The sequence below is a fragment of the Bactrocera neohumeralis genome, chromosome 6 (assembly GCF_024586455.1).
Source record: "Bactrocera neohumeralis isolate Rockhampton chromosome 6, APGP_CSIRO_Bneo_wtdbg2-racon-allhic-juicebox.fasta_v2, whole genome shotgun sequence".
NCBI classification, from domain to species: domain Eukaryota; kingdom Metazoa; phylum Arthropoda; class Insecta; order Diptera; family Tephritidae; genus Bactrocera; species Bactrocera neohumeralis.
This window is the reverse complement of record NC_065923.1, coordinates 76,472,003-76,496,256: the sequence shown is the minus strand read 5'-3', so window position 1 is coordinate 76,496,256 and position 24,254 is coordinate 76,472,003. Positions and strand designations below refer to the sequence as shown.

Here is a 24,254-nt window from a genome sequence, read left to right as displayed (position 1 = left end):
ATAGGTAAAGGGGTGTGTGGGGATGTGCAAATGCATAAAAATACAGGCCATACTCGGTAAATGCAAATATTTATGCAGGCATACTCATACGCACACGCATACACATACACAAATGCATTCATAAAAGCGCTCAAATGCGAGTGTGTGCTTGCTACGCTTGGATTGCATACGGCTTCATTCAGTTCTTTTTGCCAACTAATACCTATACGGCATATATGCGCGTGTGTGTGTGTGTTTAAGCATTGTGTCAAATCAGCGCACTTGGTGCAGCCGAGCGCAACATATTTCACTAAAATAAATAAAAAATAAAAATAAAAAAATTGAATACAACAACACACATACACATAAACCATCATACCATATGAGCATGTCTAGCGCTTTTGATTTAAAATTGTTTGATTTTTGCATTTATGCTTTAAACGCTTTAAAGTTGAAATTTATGGCGATATTGAATTTTTTCATAAATTTTTTGCCATTTTACAATTTGCCATAATTCATACTAATACTACGGCAATTTACATTGCAGTTACATTTGATTTTTTCGTTTGCCTGCTTAAAATTTTCAACCGGTGCATGCGCGGCTGGTGTTGGTAATGTGTCAGCAAATGTCACTCATACGACGTGTATGCCATAATTTAATTGCTGCATAAGCAACTTGGTCTTAGGTGTTTAAATGAATGCTTAAATAAAATTGATTTTCATATTGGAAATGTACATAGCAAACATTTCCAAACAAATAATGAAAAATATAAAGTTATTTTCAACGACAGTAATGGTTAATTTTAAGCGCTTAGCCCTCACCTCACTGCAGAAATTACTCTTTGGAGTGTACAAAACTATCTTTAATCTGATTTTGATCGTTTAATTCGTATGGCAGCAATAAGTTTTATTGATCCTATCTTAAAGTTTTTTTTCGAAAATTATATCGTTGCCTTTAATAATTATCCACACCAAATTTCTTAAAGATGTCTTGTCAAATAAAAAAGTTTTCCATACAAAGGCTTGAATCTGATCGTTCAGTTTGTATGTCACAGTTATATGCTATAGTTGTCCGATGTTAACTATTTCTTCGGAGATTGTTGCGATTCTTTAAGTTATCATCTACGCCAAATTTCATGAAGCTCCCATGGGAAATAAAAAAATGTTCCATGCATGGACTTGAGTTTGATCGTTTAATTCGTATGACAGCTATAACTATAGTTGTCAGATTTTAACAATTTATTAGGTTATTACAGAGATAGCTTTGAAAATAATCTTTGCCAATTTTGTGACGATACCACGTCAAATAAAAAAGTTTCCTATACGAGAACTCAAATTTGATCGGCCAATATTGGCGATTCTAACAAATGAGTAGCTTTTTGAGCCGTTTGTAAAATTTGCGTGTATAGTTATGCTTCTGGGTGAGCAGTTACAGTTTTAGGATCATACCCAACTTCTTCTCTTTCGTCCTCGCCACGTACCCTGGAAACGTGAGTACCCTTGTATAAGATGCGGTAGCCAACCTGGGGTCACAGCTAAAAGAAAGGAAGCTTCAGCGGAACCACTAGAATATATTCTCGTTAAGAGATCGCTGAAGTCTAATTACAGCTCTGAGAGTATTCGACGTAGTACCCGCCGGGGGAGGCATAGAAAGAGAAAGACCTCCACTCCGTTGCAAAGACCAGATGGAAAAGGAGCTGGCTACACTTGGAACCTAGCGTTCGGACTTTATAATAATACGAGGTAAGAGGTTTAGTCATAACAAATTACGCTATCGTCATCTTAAGCAGTCAAATTGGTCTATATGTAAAAATATAATTGAAACGTTCAACTGTACTCACCATTACTACTGATCTCCAAGCAAAGCTACACAGAGGTATTGATGTATCCCGCCTGAAATATAAAAAAGAAACAGAGGAATATTAATTTTCTAATTTTTTAGCGAAATATATAAAAAAAATAACTCTGACGTTTGAGGCCCGAAAGGAAACGCAAAATCGCTGCCGCTGCTAATTAAGACGCACTAAATTATTTTAAACTGAATTTTCGCACTTCATTTTTGTTGCTACAACATTGTTGACCTGTCAGTATAGTTCATTACAAATCAACAAGTTGACCCACAACTAAAAATTGTCAACCTAACGGACCACAAAACAAGCACGGCCGCTGTCGTTGGCATTGTTTATGTGTTAATTGATATAAATTAAATGTTAAATGTGACATACGAAAGGTATCAAGTTATATATTAACAGGAGTAAATATTTGTCTGTATGTAAACACGAGCATTTGTATGGGAAAATGCGCACATTTATCTGTACAAATAAACTCATTAATTACTTAATAAACAGTTGTCAATTTTCATTAAATATTGATAAGCCGAAAGCGACAACAAAGCGCACAAATGCTATTAACCCGCAAAATCCAAACACATTTGACATTTAACACAGGTTAAATGTCACTCAGGTTGTCACGCACCGTTACAGAAAAACAAAACAAAAAAAAAAGAAAATAAGAAAAAACGTTAACTGCGATTGCAACGAAGCCATAATACCCTTCGCAAATACAAGAAGTTGATTTAGAACGGTCAGTTTGTATGGCAGCTATATGCTATAGTGGTTCGATCTGAACGATTTTGTCGCTGATTATACCGTTAACTCGGAAAGGAATTGACGCCAAATTTGGTGAAGATATCTCGTTAAATAAAAAAGTTAAAAAAGTTAGTTAACCGATTTGAATAATTTCTGCTGAGATTGTAGAGTTGAATTTGGTTATAATCTGTGCCAAATTTCGTGAAGATATCTCGTAAAATAAAATAGCTTTCCATACAAAGACTTAATTTTGAGTGCTCAGTTTGTATGGCAGCTATATGCTATAGTTAACCGATCTGAAAAATTTCTATGGATATTATAGAGTTGTCTTAAGTAATAACTTGTGCAAAATTTCGTGAAGATATCTCGTCAAATAAAAAAGTTTTCCATACAAGGACTTGAGTTTGATTGCTCAGTTTGTATGGCAGCTATATGCTATAGTTAACTTCGATCTGAAAAATTTCTAAATGGATATTATAGAGTTGTCTTAAATAATAACTTAAGCAAAATTTCATGAAGATATCTCGTCAAATAATAAGGCTTTCCATGCAAGAACTTAATTTTGAGTGTTCAGTTAGTATGACAGCTATATGCTATAGTGGTCCGATAACGGTGATTTCAAGAAATGTGCAGCTGATTGGCGAGAAAAGAACGTGGCCAAAGTTTCGATCGTTGTCTCGCGTATATACAGACAGACGGACATGTTTAAATTGCCTCAACTCATCGCGCTGCGTATTTCTTTAAAAAATTTATAAAGTCTTCAACGCTACAAACTTTGTGGCAAACTTAATATATCTTGTGCAGGGTATAAAAACAAAATTAAACGGCTGCAGTAGCGGCTAAAAACAAAAAGTGAGTAATCTCGGTAATCTCAATGAAGCGAAGCGCATTATGTTATAGTTCATATCCAGTTAATAATGTAATATTTGCGCGACATTTATTTGTGATACGCTTTTCGCTTTTCTACTTTGACATTAATGAAATTCATTTCACTTTTCGCGTTGCGTTCCCTTGTTGTTGCATATTTGCATGCCTATGGTATTTAAGTTTGAATTTAATGCATTGTATGCGGCTGTTTGTGTGTGTGCGTGTCGAAATTAGCTGTGCTTCACACAATACATATTTACTCAATTAACATTTTTATAACTAAAATTTATAAAAGACTAAATAGAAATACTATAACTGCACAAATTCCTTTATCCGGATCAATTATGATCAGTTGGTATATATTTAGTGTGTATGTATATGCATGCATGTACGTATATACATTAGTCAAATTACAGCTTTTCGCATAAAGTATCAGATTTTGCTAATTATTGCAAATATTTATATATTGATTTAACTAACAGCAATGCGTCTGTTTAGTTGTGCCACAGCAGTCAATAACAATATTTGCTTGTATGCGTGGAAGCGTAGGCGCTCGAAACGCCGATTTTATGCAATAATCATATTATTTAATGAAATATTGTACGTTTTATTGGTAATTAAAATATTTGGAAACATTATTTGTAACGCAGTTCCAACGCCAGGCAGTTTTAATGGCGGCCAACCTGGCGTATACGCAACAAATTTAATATTCATGAAATACAATACGAAAGTTGGAGCACGTTGAGTCAGGCCAACGTATTTTAAACCAACGCATGATAATGCATTAGAATGTGAGTGCAAAATGTTTCAAAATTATTGAAATCAAAAATTTTATTTCAAAATAATTTATTTAGCATTTTTATTGCAGAATTGTGTTCAGGAAGTGAAAATGTTATAAAAACAAATTAAAAAAAACGCTAGATGCTCATCAATGCGATTTGTTAATTTATTTCCGCCATAGGTTGTCAGTTATATGTATATAATACAAGAGCTTTTATGTGCATACATGTATATGCAATATACATACATATGTTAGCTTGTTGATTGTCGAGTGCAAAAATATTGCATCAAAGATGGTTGATTAGATACATGATTAATTGCCGTTTTGCCAAATATTTCAATAATACTTAATTTTTAGTGTCATCGCTTGTAGTTTTGCTACATAACAGGTTTTGAAATATCTCTCAAATTAAAAAAAAATCAAAAAGTGCATGATTTTGATCGTTCATTTTGTATGGCAGATATATGCTATAGCAGTCCGATCTCAACAATTTCTTTGGATATAATACCGTTAATTTGGACAATAACACAAGCGAAGTTTCATGACGATATCTTCTTCTCAAATATAGAAGATATCCATACAAGAACTTAAGTTCAATCTTTCAATTTACACGACAGCTATATGCTATATTCGTCCGATTTAAAAAATTTCTTTGGAGATTATAAAGTTGGCTTAAAGAATAAGTCACGCCAAGTTTTATGAAGATATCTCATGAAATAAAAAAGTTTTCTATACAAGTCCTTGAGTTCGATAGGACAGTCTGTATGGCAGTTATAAGCTATAGTGATCCGATCTGAACAATTCTTTCGGAGATTATAGCATAGTCTGGGTTAATAAGTAATGTCAAGTTTCATGAAGATATCTCATCAAATAAAAAATTTTCCCATACAAGGCCTTGATTTCGATAGAACAGTTTGTATGACAGCTATAAGCTATAGTGATCCGATCTGAACAATTTCTTCTGAAATTATAGCATTGTCTTTGGTAATAACACATGTCAAGTTTCATGAAAATATCTCATCAAATAAAAAACTTTCCCATACAAGGCCTTGAGTTCGATAGGACAGTTTGTATGACAGCTATATCATATATTGGTCCAACATCGGCGCTTCCGACACATGAGCAGCTGCTTGAGGAGCAAAGGACGTGTTTAACATTTCAGAACGATATCGATAAACTGAGGGAGCAGTTCGCGTAGCACACACGGGAAACCAAACAGACAGAAGGACATGGCTTAAACGACTCTGCACGTCATGCTTTGCTTTTCCTTTACAGCTTATGGTTTATTAAATTAATTATAGAAAATTGCACTATTTTCAGTTTTTTTTTAGTTTTCAGAAGTCCACCAGTCATAAAATGCAACGCTGGGGGTATGAGGTTAATTCTAAATATGTACTTTGAAAATTGTAATCAACTCAGTATGTTCAATTATATATGATGCAAGAACTAATTTTGTGCGGTCGGGGAAAAGTAAGCTGCCTACAAAAACGGCTGCTAATAAAAAAAATATAAAATTTACCTATTTTTTTATTTCCTGTTTTTTTTCTGCAACACTCAGCGCATTTAATTTGTTACTGATGCGCTTTTGTTGTATTGTTTATTTTTTGTAACCCTATAATTTACTAACATTTTTTCATACAATTTTTTATTTGTGTTTTTATTTATTTTTTTTCTTGCTATTTCTTATTTATTATTTTTATTTTTTTTTGGTAATTTTTTGCCTTCAATTATTAAATTTGCAGCGCTATTTGTCTGGCAAATATTCCATGCACTTGCTGTTAATGTTGTTGTCTTGTGGTCAGCGGCGTTCGCTTGTGATTGAGCATTTAATTTGCTGCCATACTGATTACCCATCACGCCTTCAATTATATGTTGTTGTTGTCGTTTTTTTTCATATATTCAGCTGCAAGTAATGTCAGCGGAAATGCTCGCGAACATTTAAACCGCAGGCGCAGAGATTTTTAATTGATTTTTGTCTTTTTTCCCCACCACGAATTGCCAATATTTTTTTCTCGTTCAATTTTTGTTAAAACTGCTCATCTGTTGACTATAAATTGTTTTAATTAAATTGTGTTGGTTTTTATTGCACGCGGGTGTAAACAAGTTTTACTGAAATTAAATTGTGATTTGATGTTTGCACATGCCCTTGTAAAGGAGGGGATTTTTCATTAACAAATAATAGCTAAATAAGCATTTGTTTATTAAAATGTGCAGCTTTTGTTGACTGAAGGAAAAATTGCCACGAAGACTTTATGTGGAATTTATTTATGAGGACGTTTTAATAAAAATCTAAAAGTTTAAAAAAGAAGAAAAACCGTTAAATTTGCCTGCACCGAAGCTGTAACGTCCTTCACAGGTGCATTTTTTATAGCATGAACAAAACAAAAACAAAACAAAAGACTTTTATTTTAATTTTTATCAGTCAGTTTGTATGGCAGCTATAAGCTATATTTGTTCGATCTCAACAATTTTTTTGGATATTGTAAAGATACCTTGGAAAACTGTCTGTGCTAAATTTCCTTAAGATACGTTCTCAAATAAAAAAGTTGTCCATACAAGGACTTGAGTTCGATCGGTCAATTTGTATGGCAGCTATATATTATAGTAATCCGATCTTGAAAATTTCTTCAGATATTGTAGCTTTGCCTTAGAGAGTATTTCATGTCAAATTTCGTGAAAATGTCTTGTCAAATAAAAAAGTTTTCCATACAAGGACTTGATTTTGATCGGTCAGTTTGTATAGCAGCTATAAGCTATAGTTGTCCGATTTGAACAATTGATTTGGATATTATATAGATACCTTAGAAAATGATCTGTGCCAAATTTCGTGAATATATCTCATCAAACAAAACAGTTTTCCATATAAGGACTTGAGTTGGATCGACTCAGTTCATCACGCTGATCATTTGTATAAGTACATACTTATATAGTGTTTAGGGTGTCCAACGTTGCCTTTTGGGTATTACAAAACTGTACCTTGTATAGAATATCAAAAACTTAGATCTTTAAAATTTTAAAGCGCTCGCAAACCGTTAACCGACACAGCGTCCCAAAAAGCATGCAGGCAACGCACACACCGTTATTATCTTCCTTTTCCTCCAGCAATGCGCTCAAGAAAGCTCTAGTGTATGCAATTAAAAATTATTTAACAGCTGTGCTAATAGACAATAATGACAGCAACAAGAAAACAAATAACAAACAACAAAGTCAGCAGCAGTTAAAACTATAACGGCATCAAAACAAGTAATAAAATGAGCAAGAGCATAATTTAAGTGGGGTTTGCTGTTGTAATTTTTTGCAGCAAAAGAGCACAGGGCGACCCAAACAGGTGCATATGAGCTAATGAATGCGTGTTTGTATGTATGTACATGTGTGTATTGGTGAGTGAGCTGTGAAAAATTAAGAGCACAAAATAATGAACAAAGCACGGAGCAGTTGAGCTGAAGCAAGCAGCTGTGTTGGACGTGAGTAGACGCACAGATTCTCTCACACATACACACACAAAAACGAGCAAATTATTTAACGACACCGAGCAAACGCAACGGAAGATCGTTAAATATAGAAATAAGGATATGGCACACATACTCAGCTTTGCTTATGAGCGCACAGCAAACATACACATATAAATATGTAAGCAAACAAATGGACAAATGAAAGGTTGGCATGTTGTGCGCCGGTCTTCGGATGTAAACAAGTGGAGACCAGTAGAGCGCAGCTGCTGTTTATTTAAACTTCACTTAACGCACACACACACACACACAAGTAGAGTTACGGCAGTTAAAACTAGTGTGGACTTAAAAAAAAATCCAACAATACTCAAGTCTAGAGAGTGTTAACTAATATCTAAACATTTTTTTAATCGTACCACGGCGAAGTGGTCGCATTAGGTTGGCTTTTTACTGTTCAATGAAATATTTGAAATCTTCAACTTCAATCGGATGAAAATCGAGAAACTCAACCTATGCCTTATCTAACAACTCAGCGGATTTGGTAAAAAAAAATTATTTTTTCCACTCCAGCTGCCCCATGTCTCTTAAGTTGGGAGCTATGGAATACATTCCGTCCCATTTAAGACTTACCGATCGAAACGGGGTTAGATCTAGAAATAACAGCCCTTGGCCGGATAAAATCCGTAGAACCGGCTATTGTGGGAATTGATATTCCGTCATATCTCACAGTGGAACCATCAACACCATCACCGACTCCCTTTCAGAGAATGACGTACTTGGAGTCAAACCACCACCTATTGCACACGAAGAGCTCGAGTTGCCGCGGGAAACGAGAAACTTCGTTCTGGATACTGTAGCAGGTTAAACTCCTACTTATCCAGAATAGATCCCGACATATCTAATATATGTACTGCATGCAATAAGCCTACGCATGATACTGGCCACCTCTTTGCATACCCCACAAACCCCACTTCTCTGACACCCCTCTTCCTTTGGTCCGACCCGTCGACGACAACTTAGCTAATCTTTATTACCCTAACGGAGATTAGGTGCGACACACTGACACTTTCCAACCGTGGGGTTATATAGTGAGCAACTTGCTCCTAGACAAACGCCGGTTTATAGCCGCACCTACTGGTGAATAGATGCTCGATTAACTCAGAGTGGTCTCATCAAGGCTCCCTCTCTCTTAGCCATGACCCTGATGTCTACACGGGTTGGTTACCGCCTCTCAAACAAAGTTGTTCACGTTGCCCGGGGTGTTCGGCGCGGACGGGAAAAAAAGATTGAGTAGCTCACCTGTGGCTGGATATGCAGAGTGACCATACCATTTAGACCCTTTTGCGAGTGAAAACCAATGCAAGGCATGCAGCCTTCATTTTTCATCATTCTTGATAAATCGTTTACTACTTCAATCGCTTTACCTGCAGTCTAGACTAGATACTCCATAATTTTGAGCCTAGAGCTTAATATTTACCGCTAGATACTTCAGTTGTCGCTGTGAAAAAATGTCCCACTCCGCTATGCTGATTGACATTCTTTCTTCTACTTTCCTGGTGCTTATTAGCAAGACATCTGCCCTGTGCTTAGCTAGTTCTAAACTCATAGAAAAGAACCATTGACGCAGACCATTTATTTACTCATTGTCTAGGGAGGTCATCTGAAAAATGTTTAGCCCCTACTACCACTATAATGTGCGATTAATTGTACGTCTTCTGATTGGTATCTCCTCGGCACTCCATCAAACATCAGGTTAGAAGAAGGGGGCCTAAAACCGATATTTGTGATACTCCATTCGAAATGGAGTAGCTGTTGGTGCTTATGAGCAAGACTTCTATTTTGTTCTATCTTGTTCTAATAGAGTAGAACCATTGAGGCAGACCGTTTATACACTCATTATATTTTTTCCGAAGGCCACCTGAGAGGTGTTTTGGAGATGTTTATAGCCACTGCTGTCACTATAAAGTCATTCGCGTATGCGATTAATGGCACGTATTTTGGTAAGTATCTCCGTACCACCCCATCATACGACAGGTTCTATAGCAAGGGGCTTAAAACCGAGCCTTATGGGACTCTACTCGAAATGGAGTAGCTTTTGGTGCCTTCATCAGGGTCGAATATTAGTGATCTGTTTTTTAAATAGCTCTTAATAATGTTTACAACATATATTGAGAAGCGCGTATTTCGTACAGAGTCTTGCTCGCCACTGTGTACTCGTAAGTATATCTGAACGCATGAATATTTTTATGAAAGAGTTCCATGGTGTAAACGTTCGCTGCTCGTTGCTTGGACGCAACATCTGCAACTACTTGACATCGCCACGGTAATGGCCAGAAGATGAAAAAACAACAGCTACAACAACAGCAAATTAACAAAACATTAACAATAAAGAGAAAGCGCCAAATATGCCATAACCGAAGGTCCTGCACTACGAAAAGGTTGACATGCAAATAACGGTACATACGAGAACCGACACATACATAAGCAAGCGAATGCAATAACAATATGAGTACAACTATGCCGACACATACACCTATATAAGTACATATGTTTGTGACAAGTCGTGTGTGATGAAGCGGCCCGAGGTTAGATGCGCCGCACTGAGGCTGGCGGTGTGCGACGCCACATTGGGTTGCATGAAAAGCAGCCAACTTCATTACATGCTTGGTTTATTCAAAACAGTCAACGTAAATTACATTACAGCACCACACACACACACACACCCAGACATACACAAACACTTATGGCGATGTACACCACAAAATACATTAGCGGCTACATATTAAAACAATAACAACTACAACAACAACAACTATGCGCTACACAATCATATTGTTGAGCAGATGAAAAAGCGTTATTACAACAGCAACAACAAGGGCTAAACGTATAAAGCAGCAATACTAACAGCAACAACAACAATAAAAAATAACAGGCGACAGTGAACGCCTGAAACACACAAGGAATACAATGGCGAATCGCTGTTAGCTGTTAGCGCGACCAAAGCATGAAATAAGCATAAAATAAGTACAAGAATGGGACATGTTGAGCGAAAACAAGCGTCCTGCCCCGTCATTCATGGCTAACAAGCCTTTGGTTGCCCGGAAAGGCGAACACCCGCACAAACGACAAATCGGCATGCCGCGCTTGTTAACACATACATAAGTGTGTGTGTGGGTGTGTATGTGTGAGCCTATGAAATTTGTGAATTCGAGTGTAATACATAAGCACATTTTATGCTCTGCATCCTTTTGCATGGACAGACTTTTCATACAGCTGTTAAAGTCGTGTGACAAATGAACGGACAAGCGCTTACATGCAAACATATACACGTGTGTATACGGGTTTGTGGGCGCATATTTGGCTGCTGGCATGACTTATGGTGCGCTGTTGCAGATGAATGGGCGAAACCACATAAATACACACATAGAAGACATATGTGTATACATAAAAAATAAAATAAAAAAAATTTATAGTAAAAAAATAAATAAGCTAAGTTCGTGTATAACGGAAACCTGGGAAAGTCAGCTCAAAACACGAAAATTTGTAATTAAGATAGTTTCCTTCAAGAGTGATACACTGATTATAGCGACCCTCCAAATTTACGATACCATTTTTGTAGTACGATTTGCGTTTTGCTTCAAAATAGGCTTCAGTTTCGGCGATCACCTCTTCATTCGAAGAAAATTTCTTCCCAGCGAACATTCTTTTGAGATCTGAGAACAGGATATAGCTGGCCTCCTGTGACAGTTCTGGAGCACACGGATGGATGCGGAAGCACTTCGAAGCACAATTCCTGGATCGTTTTCACGGACTTTTGAGACGGCGCATTGGCTTTGTGAAACAGCACTTTCTTTTCATCAAATGCGGCCGTTTTTCGGCGATTTTGTTCATTAAAACCTCTGCCGTACTTTGAATCCAGCACCCGGTTGCAATGCAACTCCACATTCAACTGGCAAAGTGTTAATTCTTCACGCATTTAACCATAACCACAACGATACTCCCCGAGGGTCCAGTCCGCATGAGTAGGTTGGAGTGAACTCCAAGGCCTCCGGCTCTCCATTGTACCAGAATTAAGTCTCCGGTCGGACTTCGTAGCCGAAGCTACTAACAGTTGAGCTTCCATACTGCTCTGGATTAGTGAACAGGGGTTGGACCCCATATACACATTACCCGACCCTAACTGTGCGGCATTCCGACTAGTGGAGATCACACCATCTAAACGTCCATCGGTCCATCTAATCTCTATACTACACAGATCGCTAATGTCCGAGTACATCGGGCATTCTGCAGTTATATGCACCCAGTCCTCGACCCGCGCCACACAAAAACACCTCGGCGACAATATCTGGTCGCTAATGTCCGAGTAGATCAGACATTCTGCAGTTACATATACCCAGTTCTCTATTCGCGCTCCACAAAAACACCTCGGAGATAACAATATGTGATGAGTCGACGTTACGAGTTTTCGATGGAAAAGTTCTGCGGAAGATTTTTTTCTTTGCGCGTTGACAAGAGCGAATACCGCAGTCGATGTATCGTTCCATCTAGCTACACGAGATATAGGACGACATTGACATAGTTCAGCGAATTAGGAGACAACGTCTACGCTGGCTAGATCATCTCGTCCGAATGGATGAAAACACTCCAGCTCTGAGAGTATTCAACGCAGTACCCGCCGGAGGAAGCAGAGGAAGATGAAGACCTACATTCCGTTGGAAAGACCAGGTGGATAAGAAACTGATTACACTTGATATCTCCAATTGGCGCCAAGAAAAGAAGAGGAAGAACGACTGGGGCGCAGTTGGAAACTCGGCTAAAACCGCGTAAGCGGTGACTACGCTAATGAAGAAGTTCCGCACTAAACCGAGTTCGTTGTATATCGTACAAAAACACTAAATAAGTGCAAACTTTGTCTCTACTGCAGGCAGTCGCCACACACGCTCACAACCTGAGCATAATCTCTTGCTCTCCATCAAACAAGCGGCAACATCTCCATTTACTATTTGTTATCGGTGGCCGTGAAGTTAATTTGTTAATTTATTTTTGTTTTTCCAGATTAAGTATGTCGTCGTCTGGGTTATTAAGCCAACGAATGACCCTTTTCTTATAACGCAGTCCCTCCAAAAAACAACAAACCCCTTAAGTGCTTATATGTATAATATATGTGTTTATACAAAGCAAGCAGGAGAGTGAAACAATAACAACAAGCAACAAGTCACAATGAGACAAATGAACAACACCAAATTAATGAGGATAATATAACTGTACATTTATTTACATATGTACTTTTACAACTTTGGATGTATATACATATGTATATGAAGGTATTTGTTTTCCTAAGTTTAGTTTATTTCTGAAGCCGCCTTAAACAGAGGCATTTTCTCTTACACAATTTCGTTCCCAATGAGCAAACATTTTTGGATGCCTTCTTCTGCACTGTGAGTTCATCGTCCAAGATTCTAGCAGAAAATTATGTTACAGCATTCATTACTGGATAATATTCGACTAAATAGACCATGTCCATCACGCAGTGAAGAAAATATAGCAGCCGTAGCTGAGAACGTGGAGAGTCGATTCGACGCCGTTTGCAGCTCGGGCTGACGTATAGAACGACTTGGCGCATTTAACGTTTTGAATTGAAAGCGTACAAAATAGAGTTTGCGTAAGAACTGAAGGCGCTCGGCCTTTCCAAGCGACATCGCTAAGCTCTACGGGCTCTTGAAAACTTCCAAGAAGACCCAACGTTTTCGAGCCAAATTTTGTTCAGCGATTAGGTCCATTTCTGATTCAATGGCTTTGTAAACAAGCCAAATTGCCGCATTTGGATCAAAGAGGAACCTGAAGAGATTCAAGAGCTGCCATTTCATGCAGAAAAAAGAACAGCTTGGTGTTGTTTGTGGGCCGGTAAAACGTAACCGTCAATTGCGGCCGTTATCGCGCCATGATAACCGACTATTCGATGCCTGAAATTAAAGCTCGTGACATCGGCGACATTTGGCTTCAACAAGACGGCGCCACTTCCTACACATCGCATCAATCAATATATTTATGGAAAGAACACTTCGTTGAGCACATAATTTCACGTTTTGTTCTGGTCGGTTGGCCACCATGATCATGTGATATCACATCGTTAGACTTTTTTCTGTGGGTATATGTAAAGTCTAAAGTCTATGCGGACAATCCCGCTTCGATTCAGGCTTTGGAGCAAAATATCACGCGTGTCATTCTCAAGTTACCAGTTGAAACGCTTGAACGAGTCATCGAAAATAGGACTCAATGGAAGGAGCATCTGACGCGGCTACAGCCAAGATTTGAAAGAGATAATCTTCAAAAAATAAATGCCAAAAAATGTTCTTTCGAATGATACTTGTTTTAAACATTCCCCATTAAAGTTGAAGTTTCTGTGTTTTTTTTTTTTAAGTAGGTAACCTCGAATTGGATTACTCTTTAAAACAAGCTGATATTTTGTCATTTGTAAAGCATTCTTTCCACCCTGTGATGAGCCTGAGTCTGCATGTCTATATGGAAGTGCACACGGAAGAACAACAATAAAGACCTACCAGTCATTTCGTATACAGACGCGTGCAAAACATTTGTATTTTGCATAAGGAATATCAATTTTTAGACGCATTGAAACCTTATGCATTTGCCTTGATGAGTTCAATACCTCAACCGCGCCCCTGAGCTAGCAAATGCGTGCTGGCGTTAAAGTCGCCTAAGCGCGGTTTCTAAAAAATTATTTTTAAGTTTATTAATTCACATGTATTTCGCTTTTTGACACATCTCAGCCGGCGCTGATTTAATGTTGTAAACAAACCTAGAATGTGAGACGTTCAATTGAATTTGGGACATTAATTATGCTTAAATTGAAGATACGCTAAAACGATAATTACCTCCCGAGCATACAAAATGCGGCTGTGGTGCAGGTAGAAATAAGTCAAAAGGCAAGCAGGAGCGAGAGAGGGAGAGAGAGCGAGAAAGAGAGCGCGTTCAGCGCAAAAAATATATGAGCCGACTTCGTTTGCGGCGGCGGTGCGATGTTTGTGTGCACAATAGCATTATGACTGTGGGAGCAGCATACATAATTAATTTGAAAATACGTCACGTAAATGGCATTAAACGCAGTAGCGAACGTCGCTGCTGATAAATACAGTGTGGCCGTAGACCAAAGCCAACATGTCAGTCGTTAATGCATGATATGATAACCCCAAAACTACTGACCGCTCACAGCGTTGCCCCCGTCAACGTTTATGCTCGTCATAATTCGAGCATACTGATTTAATATTTAACAGATATTTCACTGAAATATACTATAAAAGCTAAGGCAATTTAGTGCACAGCAACAGACACTGAAGTAGCAACGCAGTCGCAACTTAGAACCCAGCCACAGGAAGCAGGCTCAACACAAGCACACACGCACTTTACTTGAAAACCAAACTTTGAAATGTTTAAGCCAATTGCCGGTTTGCTATTACTGGTCGCACTTTGCGCCGCCGAGGCACCGACGCGTTTCCGCACAGCGGCACGCCGTCCAGCCGGCGCCCGTGTGCGCTTCCTTGCACGCCAGGTGGCCGCACCGGCACCAGCACCCGCGCCAACGGGTTATCCTGCTGCAGGTGTGACGCCAGAAATTCCCTTCGACTTGCCCTCATCAACTGTCAAGCCGGATGTGACCTACTTGCCGCCAGATAATACTTACGGTCCACCGTCACCACCACAACCGGACGCCACCTATGGCCCACCATTGCCACACAGCACCTACGGGCCACCGACTGAAGCGCCTGTCACGCCAGATGCTGTATACGGTCCACCGGACAACAGCTACTTGCCACCCGAAGAAAGTGTCACCGCACGCGATGTGGACTTAGCGGTTGATGTGGCTGAAGAGGCAGAGGAGGCAGCGGAAGAAGAAGCTACTGTTGAAGAGCAGCAACCCAGTGAACCAGAGCCGGAAGTTAGCGTTGAGCCAGCGGTAGAAGTAGAGGCGCCTGCTGAGGATGAGGGTGAGGAACTTTTCGTTGCAGTCGCTGAGGATGGCTCCGTCATTGCGGTGAGCAACTCGTTTGATGCGCAGGTCGAGGCGGCAGCGCAACAGCCAGCACGTTTGGTCTTCCAACGTTTCCCACAAGGCAGACGCCGAGCACCGGCTAGCGTGCCTGTGCCTGCGCGTTTGATTAAGGCGCGTCGTGTGGCGCCAGCTAAGTTGCAGCTGTTGCAGCGTGTGCAACCGCAACCAAAGCCGCAGCCGCAAGGCTTCTCCTTCGCCTCGCAATACACCGCCTGGTAGTTAATTAAGGTATTTAAGTTTAGACCCGTTCACCTGGCATGCGCTAGGCTGCAGTGTTAGTTCAATTTAGCATAGTATTGTGGTTAGCAGTTTTAAATACAATATAGAAAAAAATCACAAGAATTTAAAGTACTTTGTTATTGTAATATTCAAAAGAGCACTTTCGAAACAGAAAAGATTTTTCAGAGTCGTTAGATTTCTAAGTAGTCCAGCAAACCATCCGTCGGTAAGAAATGGAGCCAAGCTCTAGTGGGTCTAAGTAATTCGCTGGAAATGTCTTTCGCTCTTAGCTTTCAAATTTACATGTGAGCATGCCTGAGTACGGGTAAGTGTAAGCGTCGCTCTGACTTAGCTTCAACCGAGAATTTTTCCGCATGCGAGCTCTTCCACATTTCTACTCGCACACATAGACATACTTTCAAGTGCTTGCTTGTTTTGCATAAGAACACAGTAATTTTTAATGGCTACGAGTGACTTCGAGAAGCAATACCGTCTCAGTTGGCTCGTAGAAAGGAAGAAGACGCTACTTGGAACACATTACAATAACATTTTAGTAGAAATGTGGAAATGTGGAAATAATGGAAGTCATGTGAATGCGAAAGGCCATGAACGCCACTGGTCACAAGGTACTTTAGGTGCATGTGTGTGTGTGTGTGTGAGTAGGTGAACTAATGTGCTTTTAAAGCGTTTACTGCGTTTGCTGATAGAAAATCCTGAAGAAATGAAAGGAAAATTTACATGATTGCTCCAAGATTGGCTTGTGATACCATTAGCTTGATAGTCCGAACTACACGTTGTCGTCCCGACGCCGCATTAACGGTATGTGCCACATGGAATGACAGAACGGGAAGAACAAACCACATTAGCAAAAGTAACTGTTGAATTAATTTGCATAAAAAGCAAAGCAAAACGAACGGTACACGATCTCCTTACACACACCTAAAGGGTGATCCATTTCGAGGTTATCTACTTTTTCTTTAAAGAAAAGCAAAGAAACTTCAAATTTAATGGTCGTTCCAACATCGGGGAAATGTTCAAATTTTTTTTGCGTAGAATCTCTTTCAAATGTTGGCGGAACCATCTCGTTGAATTTTCGACGACTCGTTCGAGCATTTCAACTGGTAACTGGCGAATGACTCGCCTGAGGTTTTGCTCCAAGGTCTAAATCGAACGGGATTGTCCGCATATACCTTAGACCTTACATATCCGCACAGAAAAAAGTGTAACGGTGTGATATCACACGATCTTGATGACCAATTGACTGGCCTAAAACGTGAAATTATCTGCTCAACGAAGTGTTCTCTAAATAATTCCATTGATTGATGCGATATGTGGGAACTGGCGCCGACTTGATGAAATCAAATGTCGCCGTGAGCGAAGCGATGTTGCTTTGGTAGGGCGAGCAGCTTCAGTTCTTGACGATGATCTTCGTGTACAATCTCAGCGCGTGATCGGTCCGAAAAAGGTTATTGAAAATAATATCTCTTCTTGCATCACCCTTTCCATACATATTTAGAGGCCTATAAAAAAATTAAAAAAAACCTGGGGCTTTATGTGTGCGTGGTGGCGCCGAAATGGCTTATAATGTCCAACGCATGTTTGGCCAAACAATATGCAACATCTGTGGCACAATTTATTTTATTCTTAATTACAATTTTGCAGGCTTCGCCCACATGTTGCTATGCTTCCGCGTCCAATCTCTCCTCAACGGCGCTGTAGGACCCTGATACTTGTTTCTATAAACCGTATGATGGTTAAGTGGTCAAAGAGCACGAACCCAATCTACCAAAGGGGCACATACACGCACGCAGCGCGCACATGCCGCGTTACCCACGAAGACTGGCGTTCGCTGCCTGGTCATTTTCGGCCAAGATGAAAGACATAAAAGTCGCACGTGTTGAAGTGTGTAAAACCGACATTAAATACGTGACCAACTTAGCAAAGATTTTGCCATTTCACTTAACGTACCACCATAATAACAGCAACAACATTCGACAGCTGGACAGCTGGACAGCCTGTAGGCCGTTGCCAAAATGAATGACCAAAATAACAAACATAAATGTATGCACCACCTTGCATATACATATATATGTATGTATGTATGTATGTGTTCACACATGCATATTTTTATTGCTCCCGAACTCGGTACAGCATAATCGGTCAAACGGTCAACGGTTGTATTCAATTAGCAGTAAAATTGCTGAGTAAAAGTGAAATGGCGCAAATGAACAAACTGTCGTATCGAAGCCGACTGCGTTAATGTGCGTGTATGGAGATCAGAAACCAAATTTTTATAAGAATGTTGATAGTTAACAGGTGTGTGGTAAAACAAACGGCTATGAAAGGATCTTGGGTGGCACATATGAGCTGTAGACTGTGGACTTACAAGAAGTAAGCAGACTTCAACTCGGAATAGAAACCACTTACCCGAAAAATCTAAAAAAAAAACAACTTGGTTTAATGTTTAAGACAAGCTGAAGAACGGCCAATGAGACTCTACTATTTATCGGTCTTTCAAAATACAACGGCTGTTTTTTTTTTACGTGTGATTTTTAATGATGCAATACGACACTCTTTTAGAACCCCCAGATCTGATATAAAGACTGATGCCCAGAGCATACTGAAATTATGGAGGGAAACTTCTCCAGCCTGCTCTATCGATGACGATGGAGCAGACGTTGCATTGTCCGACCATGAAGAAGTTCGAATAGCAATTACCCGTCTGAAGAAGAACAAAGAGGCGGCGACCGATGGAATGCCGGCGAAGCTATTAAAATACGGCGCCGAAGAACTGATAAGGAGCATGCATCAGCATTCATTGCTAAATATGATTGGACGAAAGCATATTCGATGATTGGAAGTTAAGCGTGCTCTACCCAGTCCACAAAAAGGGAGACCCCACAATCTGCGCCAACTACCGTGAGATAATCTCCTAAACATCGCATATAAGGTTCTATCGACCGTATTGTGTGAAAGATTAAAGCCCATCGTCAACAAACTTATTCTGATTGGACCTTATCAGTGTGATTTTAGACCTGGAAAGTCTGCAATCGACCAGAATTTCACCATGCGCTAATTTTGGAAAAGACTCTTGAAAAGAAGATCGACACACACCACCTCTTCGTCGATTTTAAAGCCGCCTTCGACAGCATGAATAGGAACTGTCTCTATGCCGCTATAACTGAACTTGGTATACCCGTAAAGCTAATGCAGTTGTATAAGCTGACGTTGAGCAACACCAAAAGCTCCGTCAGGATCGAGAAGGACGAAGAAACACCTTATACGGGTCTGGTTGTGAACGAGTACAAGACGAAATATCTCCAGTTCAGAAAGAAACAATCGTCGCACTCGCGACTTGGTTCCCACATCACTGATATGACTGCCAACTTAGAATTCGTAGGTATTTTCGTTTATCTTGGAACCAGCGTTAACACCAACAACAACGTCAGTCCTATTTCGGACTGAATAGGCAATTGAGAAGTAAAGTCCTCTCTTGACGAACAAACACCAAACTCTACAAGGTACTCAGAATCATGGACGATGACAACCTCAGATCAGTCGGCGTTACCTTAGCTTTGCAGATAAAGGTTCTGTGTGGTCTTTTGCGCAGTGGCAACAGCAAATACCGTAGTCGATAGAACGATGAGCTGTACGAGATAATTCATAATTCAGCGAATTAAAAGACAGCGGCTACGCTGGCTGGGTCATGTCGTCCGAATAGATGAAATACTCCAGCTGTAAGAGTATTCGAAGCAGTACCCGCCGAGGGAAGCAGAGGAAGAGGAAGACCTCCACTCCGTTAGAAAGACCAGGTGGAGATGGGCCTGGCTACACTTGGAATATCCAATTGGCGTCAAACAGTGAAAAAGAAGACCGACTGGTGTGCTGTTTTAAACTCGGCTATAACCAAGTAAGTGGTGTCTACGCCAAGAAAGAAGAAGAAGAAGATATTATCTCTATAATAAAGCGCTACCGAAAACTTCGAACATTTTCTTAATTAAAGTGCTCAGTTCCCGGCCTGCTTGCCATTTTCCAATCAATCCGAAAAGTGTATTTAGCTTTCAAAGAAATAGCATAACAGCTACTCAGGCTTCTTCTTCTTTTCCTCAAAGTGCAGAAATACGTAAGATATACAACCGGTGCACACTGGCAGCACGGCAGCAACAAGTCTGTGTAGTTGCCTCTATGAGTGTTTCAGAAAGTAGCACCTCGCTTAGCTAACGGTAGACTTTTTTGCTTTATTTTTCCATGTTAGCCATATGCTTTGCAGTGTCTTACGTCTTTATTTGCTTAGGGAATCCGCTCAAATTGTTTGTGTCGAAACCATTACATTAGCCGCAACTCCATTGAGCTTGCAACATAACTCAACAAATTCAATGCAAACAATCAAAGAACATTTGCGCCAACCCTCCGCCATGCTACCACCACTTGGCTGCAATTTTTCGTTACATGCACGTTGTTACAACAGCAGCAACCAGAAAAGGAACAAGGTAAACGGAAAAAAACGCAAAAACAACGCTCCCAAAAGCTGAAGAATAATGGACTACAAAACAGCAAATAAATTCAATATTAGCCAACAACATCATCGTCTACTTGGCCAGCTAAGCAAACTGACAGCGCTGAGCGCTGCAGCCCACCGTTGTTGGCGGCGTCGGTGTCGGCGATGTTAGACACAGGCTAGCAACACTTGCGCGCCAACACTATGTTTGTGTTGGTCCTTTCAGCACCGCAGTGTAGAAGGATATGCAAAAAATATCGCAACAAGCGCGGCATAACATGTTACAATGACAAGAACAACAACAAACACTATTTGTGGAATAACTACAACCAAACACTATTGTAATACAACATGCATTACAAACAACACGCGCAGACAGACAAGCAGACAGCGATATGCAGAGAGGTAGATAAGGCGTGTGGCAGGATATTCAAGTATACGCCCAAACAAGCACGTCACTACTAATGGTATGGAACCACAAATATACACACTTATATTTACACATCCAACAGGAAAGACAGCAGACAAGGCTGCGTTGCGGGTCAGCGCTTACGCTAAGTGGATTCGCATAAAATATTATCAACAAACATGTGGGTATGACCAAAGTATTTTATCTGAACAGATGGACCGAGCGTCTCAAGAACCCAAGTTGTTCACGTGTCTTTTAACTAAACAGCCATACCGAAAGACTTAAGAACCCAAGTTGACTGAACGAATGTACCGGGAGTCTCAAGAAACTAAGTTGTTCATATATCTTTAAACTAAACAGCCATGCTGAGAGACTTAAGAGCCAAGTTTTCAAGTTCATGTATATCTTTTAACTGAACATCCGCGCCGGGAGTCTCAATAACGTAAGTTTTTCATATGTTTTTTAACTAAAGAACCGTACCGAGAGAGCTGTCTCAAGAACGTACGTTGTCCATTTGTCTTTTAACTGCACAGCCATACCGAGAGGCTCAAGAGCCCAAGTTGTTCATACTTGTATGTATTTTAACTAAACAGTCGTACGAAGAGTGTCAAGAACCCAAAATGTTCATGTAACTTTTAACTGAACAGCCGTACGAAGAGTGTCAGGAACTCACCGAGAACTACCGAGACCCTCAAAAACTCAAGTTGTTCACCTGTTCTTCGAGAGTCCCAAGGAACCAAGATATTCACATATCCAAGCTTTTCCACGAACCCTAGTTGTTTATCAGTCTTAAAGTCGCTACGAGTCAACGTTTTCTTGGTCTCGCATTATCATGGTGGTCATGGATGGCTGTTTGAAGGCAGCTCGAAATCCAAAATTCAATTTCATTAAAACCCGAATTTTTTCTCGAAGATTTCCGATAGTCACAAAAAATTTGTGGAGAAAGAATACTTGAAAACTTCGGTCTTCATTTTCACACAATGATCCAAGTAGAGGTACTTTTTTCAATAGTCTTTTTTGATAGATCACGCGTGAGTCGTGTCAAGCTGTCTTGTTAGTTTTGTTCAGTGTTGTTTGGCATTTCACTATGGGAAGACTTACGCCTGCACAACGTTTGCCAACTATTTAAAGATTGTTCGTGCGAACAATCCAGCTTCGATTCTGACCTTGAAGCAAAACATCACGCGGGTCATTCGCCAGTTACCAGTCGAAATGCTCGAACGAGTGATCGAAAATTGGACTTAAATATGGACCATATCAAAAGTAGCCGCGGCCAACATTTGAAAGAGATTATCAAACAGAAATGCCAAAGAATGTTCTTTCCAACGATAGCAAACATTCCTCATTAAATTTGAAGTTTCTATGTTTTTTATTTAAAAAAGTAAGGAACCTCGAAATGGATCATCCTGTATACTTATGGTACATTAAACCCAGGAAAATTAACTGAAGGTTAGAAAAGCCAATCAATGTTCTATTCAAAATGCCTGGCAGAAAGAATTTGAAAACTGTTTTAATCGTTTACTTTCCCCGAATAGTTAAGCAATTCAAAGCCCAAAATAAAAACCTCTGTAAATTGCCGGTATAAAGCAGAAAACCTCTGAAGTGTATTTGGATTCTATCACTGCCTGTGCTTTTCTTAATCCAAGGGCCTAGGTCTACTAAATGTAAAAAAGCCACGATAATTGCATGTCCTTAACCAATATCGCCAATTGACATATGCTGGTCACCAACAACCAGACACTAAAACTAATAAATATAATACATAAACACATAGCCGTAATAACAGTACATAATAATATAAGCATTACGCAATTTATATAATTTACAAAAACATTCTTGATTTCTTAATAATCTTTTTTATAGTTTTCAAACACGTTCTGTTCTGCGCCACAAAGCAGAAGCTACAAGCCGCAGTGGACGTGGTAAGTTGGAAATATTATTTAACACTACAATCACGTCCAGCAGTGACGCCAAATTTGTCATATGGCTTAAGCGCTCGTTGTCGATCGGACGCGATGGACTCATTGGAAATTTTGGGTTTTTAATGAATTTTATTACAAATACATACACATACCTTCGCATGAGCACACGAAAGAAACATACATGCGTATATAAAATTGAAGAAATGCGAGACAACAACAAAAGTAGCGTGGAGGTCAAACGCGAAGTCAAAATGCGTTCATAACTACCGTTTTGCCGACGCATTGGTTACAAGTAATGAAACACAACCGAAGCGTAGACTTCGACAAATCGTATTTAATAGACACAGTGACCCCTCAACAATATCAGTTTACTTCTAACGGTCTTGGACAACACGATTGTTTACGTAAAGTCGCGGGCTTGCATAAAGGAATTAAAGAACAACAATGTCGAAAATATTTTACACACTGGCCGCCGTTGGCTTATTGGCCACACTTAGTTGCGCTGAACCGCCACGTTCTCGTTTGCGTTTTCCCGGACCAGTTAATAATCGGCCACTGCCATTTTTAGCACGACAAGAAGCAGTACCATCAGTGCCAGTAGACGCAGCTCCTTATCCACCAGCAGGTTTGAAACCAGAACCCGCCTTTGAATTACCAGAGCCCACTTATGGTCCTCCAGAACTAACATATGGGCCACCTGAGGAAACACCAGACCAAATATACGGACCACCCGACCAAACATATGGACCACCCGACCAAACATACGGACCACCTGACGAAACCTATGGACCACCTGCTGAAGAGCCTCTAGCTGAGCCTGCACCATCTTATGGACCCCCACCAGCTATCCCCGCACCAACGTACGGTCCACCCGGTACACCAGCTGATGAGTATGGACCCCCACCACCAGCCGTAGCTGATGTACCACAAACTGCCTCGATCATTGATCCTCGTGCTGTCTTCCCACAAACTGTCTTCACGCTGCCACGTGTTGAACGTTTAGTGGCTTTCCGTCCAAGAGGTCGTCCAGCCCCAGCTAAGCTACGCCGTCCGGCACCACGTCCAAAGCCGGCAAAATTAACACGTCCTCGACCACAACATCTAACACAAGCCCAAATACAGCCAGCTAAATTAATTTTACACATTCGTCACTAAATAATGCAAAATCCCGGTTCTGATTTCCAAAGCAGAGTTGGTGTATTTTTGTTGTTGTTGATATACTTATGTATGTACATTCATATATGTTAGTTCATAAATAAGCTTTCGTTGTATTCTAAGGTACTGTTAATTCGTTGTACTTGCTCTAAAAATATGTATATTTTATTAAATGTTATGAAATGTCTAAACGAAATCAAGTCCCGTGTTTTTTACTAAATATTTTAAAGGATTCAGTTTGTAAGTTATTGATTTAAGCTCGTTATCAATTTTCAAAGCCTTTCTGCAGGGATATATCAAAGCGACTTAGTTTCGATTT

At 39.8% G+C, this 24,254-nt stretch overlaps 2 protein-coding genes across 2 annotated transcripts; both read left to right on the top strand.

Moving 5' to 3' along the window:
* The first annotated feature begins 15,108 nt into the window (after positions 1 to 15,108).
* LOC126761418 (proline-, glutamic acid- and leucine-rich protein 1-like) lies at positions 15,109 to 15,951 on the top strand. Its single transcript, XM_050477555.1, has one exon. It carries the CDS (start codon positions 15,109 to 15,111, stop codon positions 15,949 to 15,951), a length of 843 nt encoding a protein of 280 aa, XP_050333512.1.
* A 6,785-nt stretch (positions 15,952 to 22,736) lies between these two features.
* On the top strand, positions 22,737 to 24,068 carry LOC126761424 (uncharacterized). The gene has a single exon (XM_050477560.1). It carries the CDS (start codon positions 23,225 to 23,227, stop codon positions 23,933 to 23,935), a length of 711 nt encoding a protein of 236 aa, XP_050333517.1. The 5' UTR covers positions 22,737 to 23,224; the 3' UTR covers positions 23,936 to 24,068.
* The last annotated feature ends 186 nt before the right edge of the window (positions 24,069 to 24,254 follow it).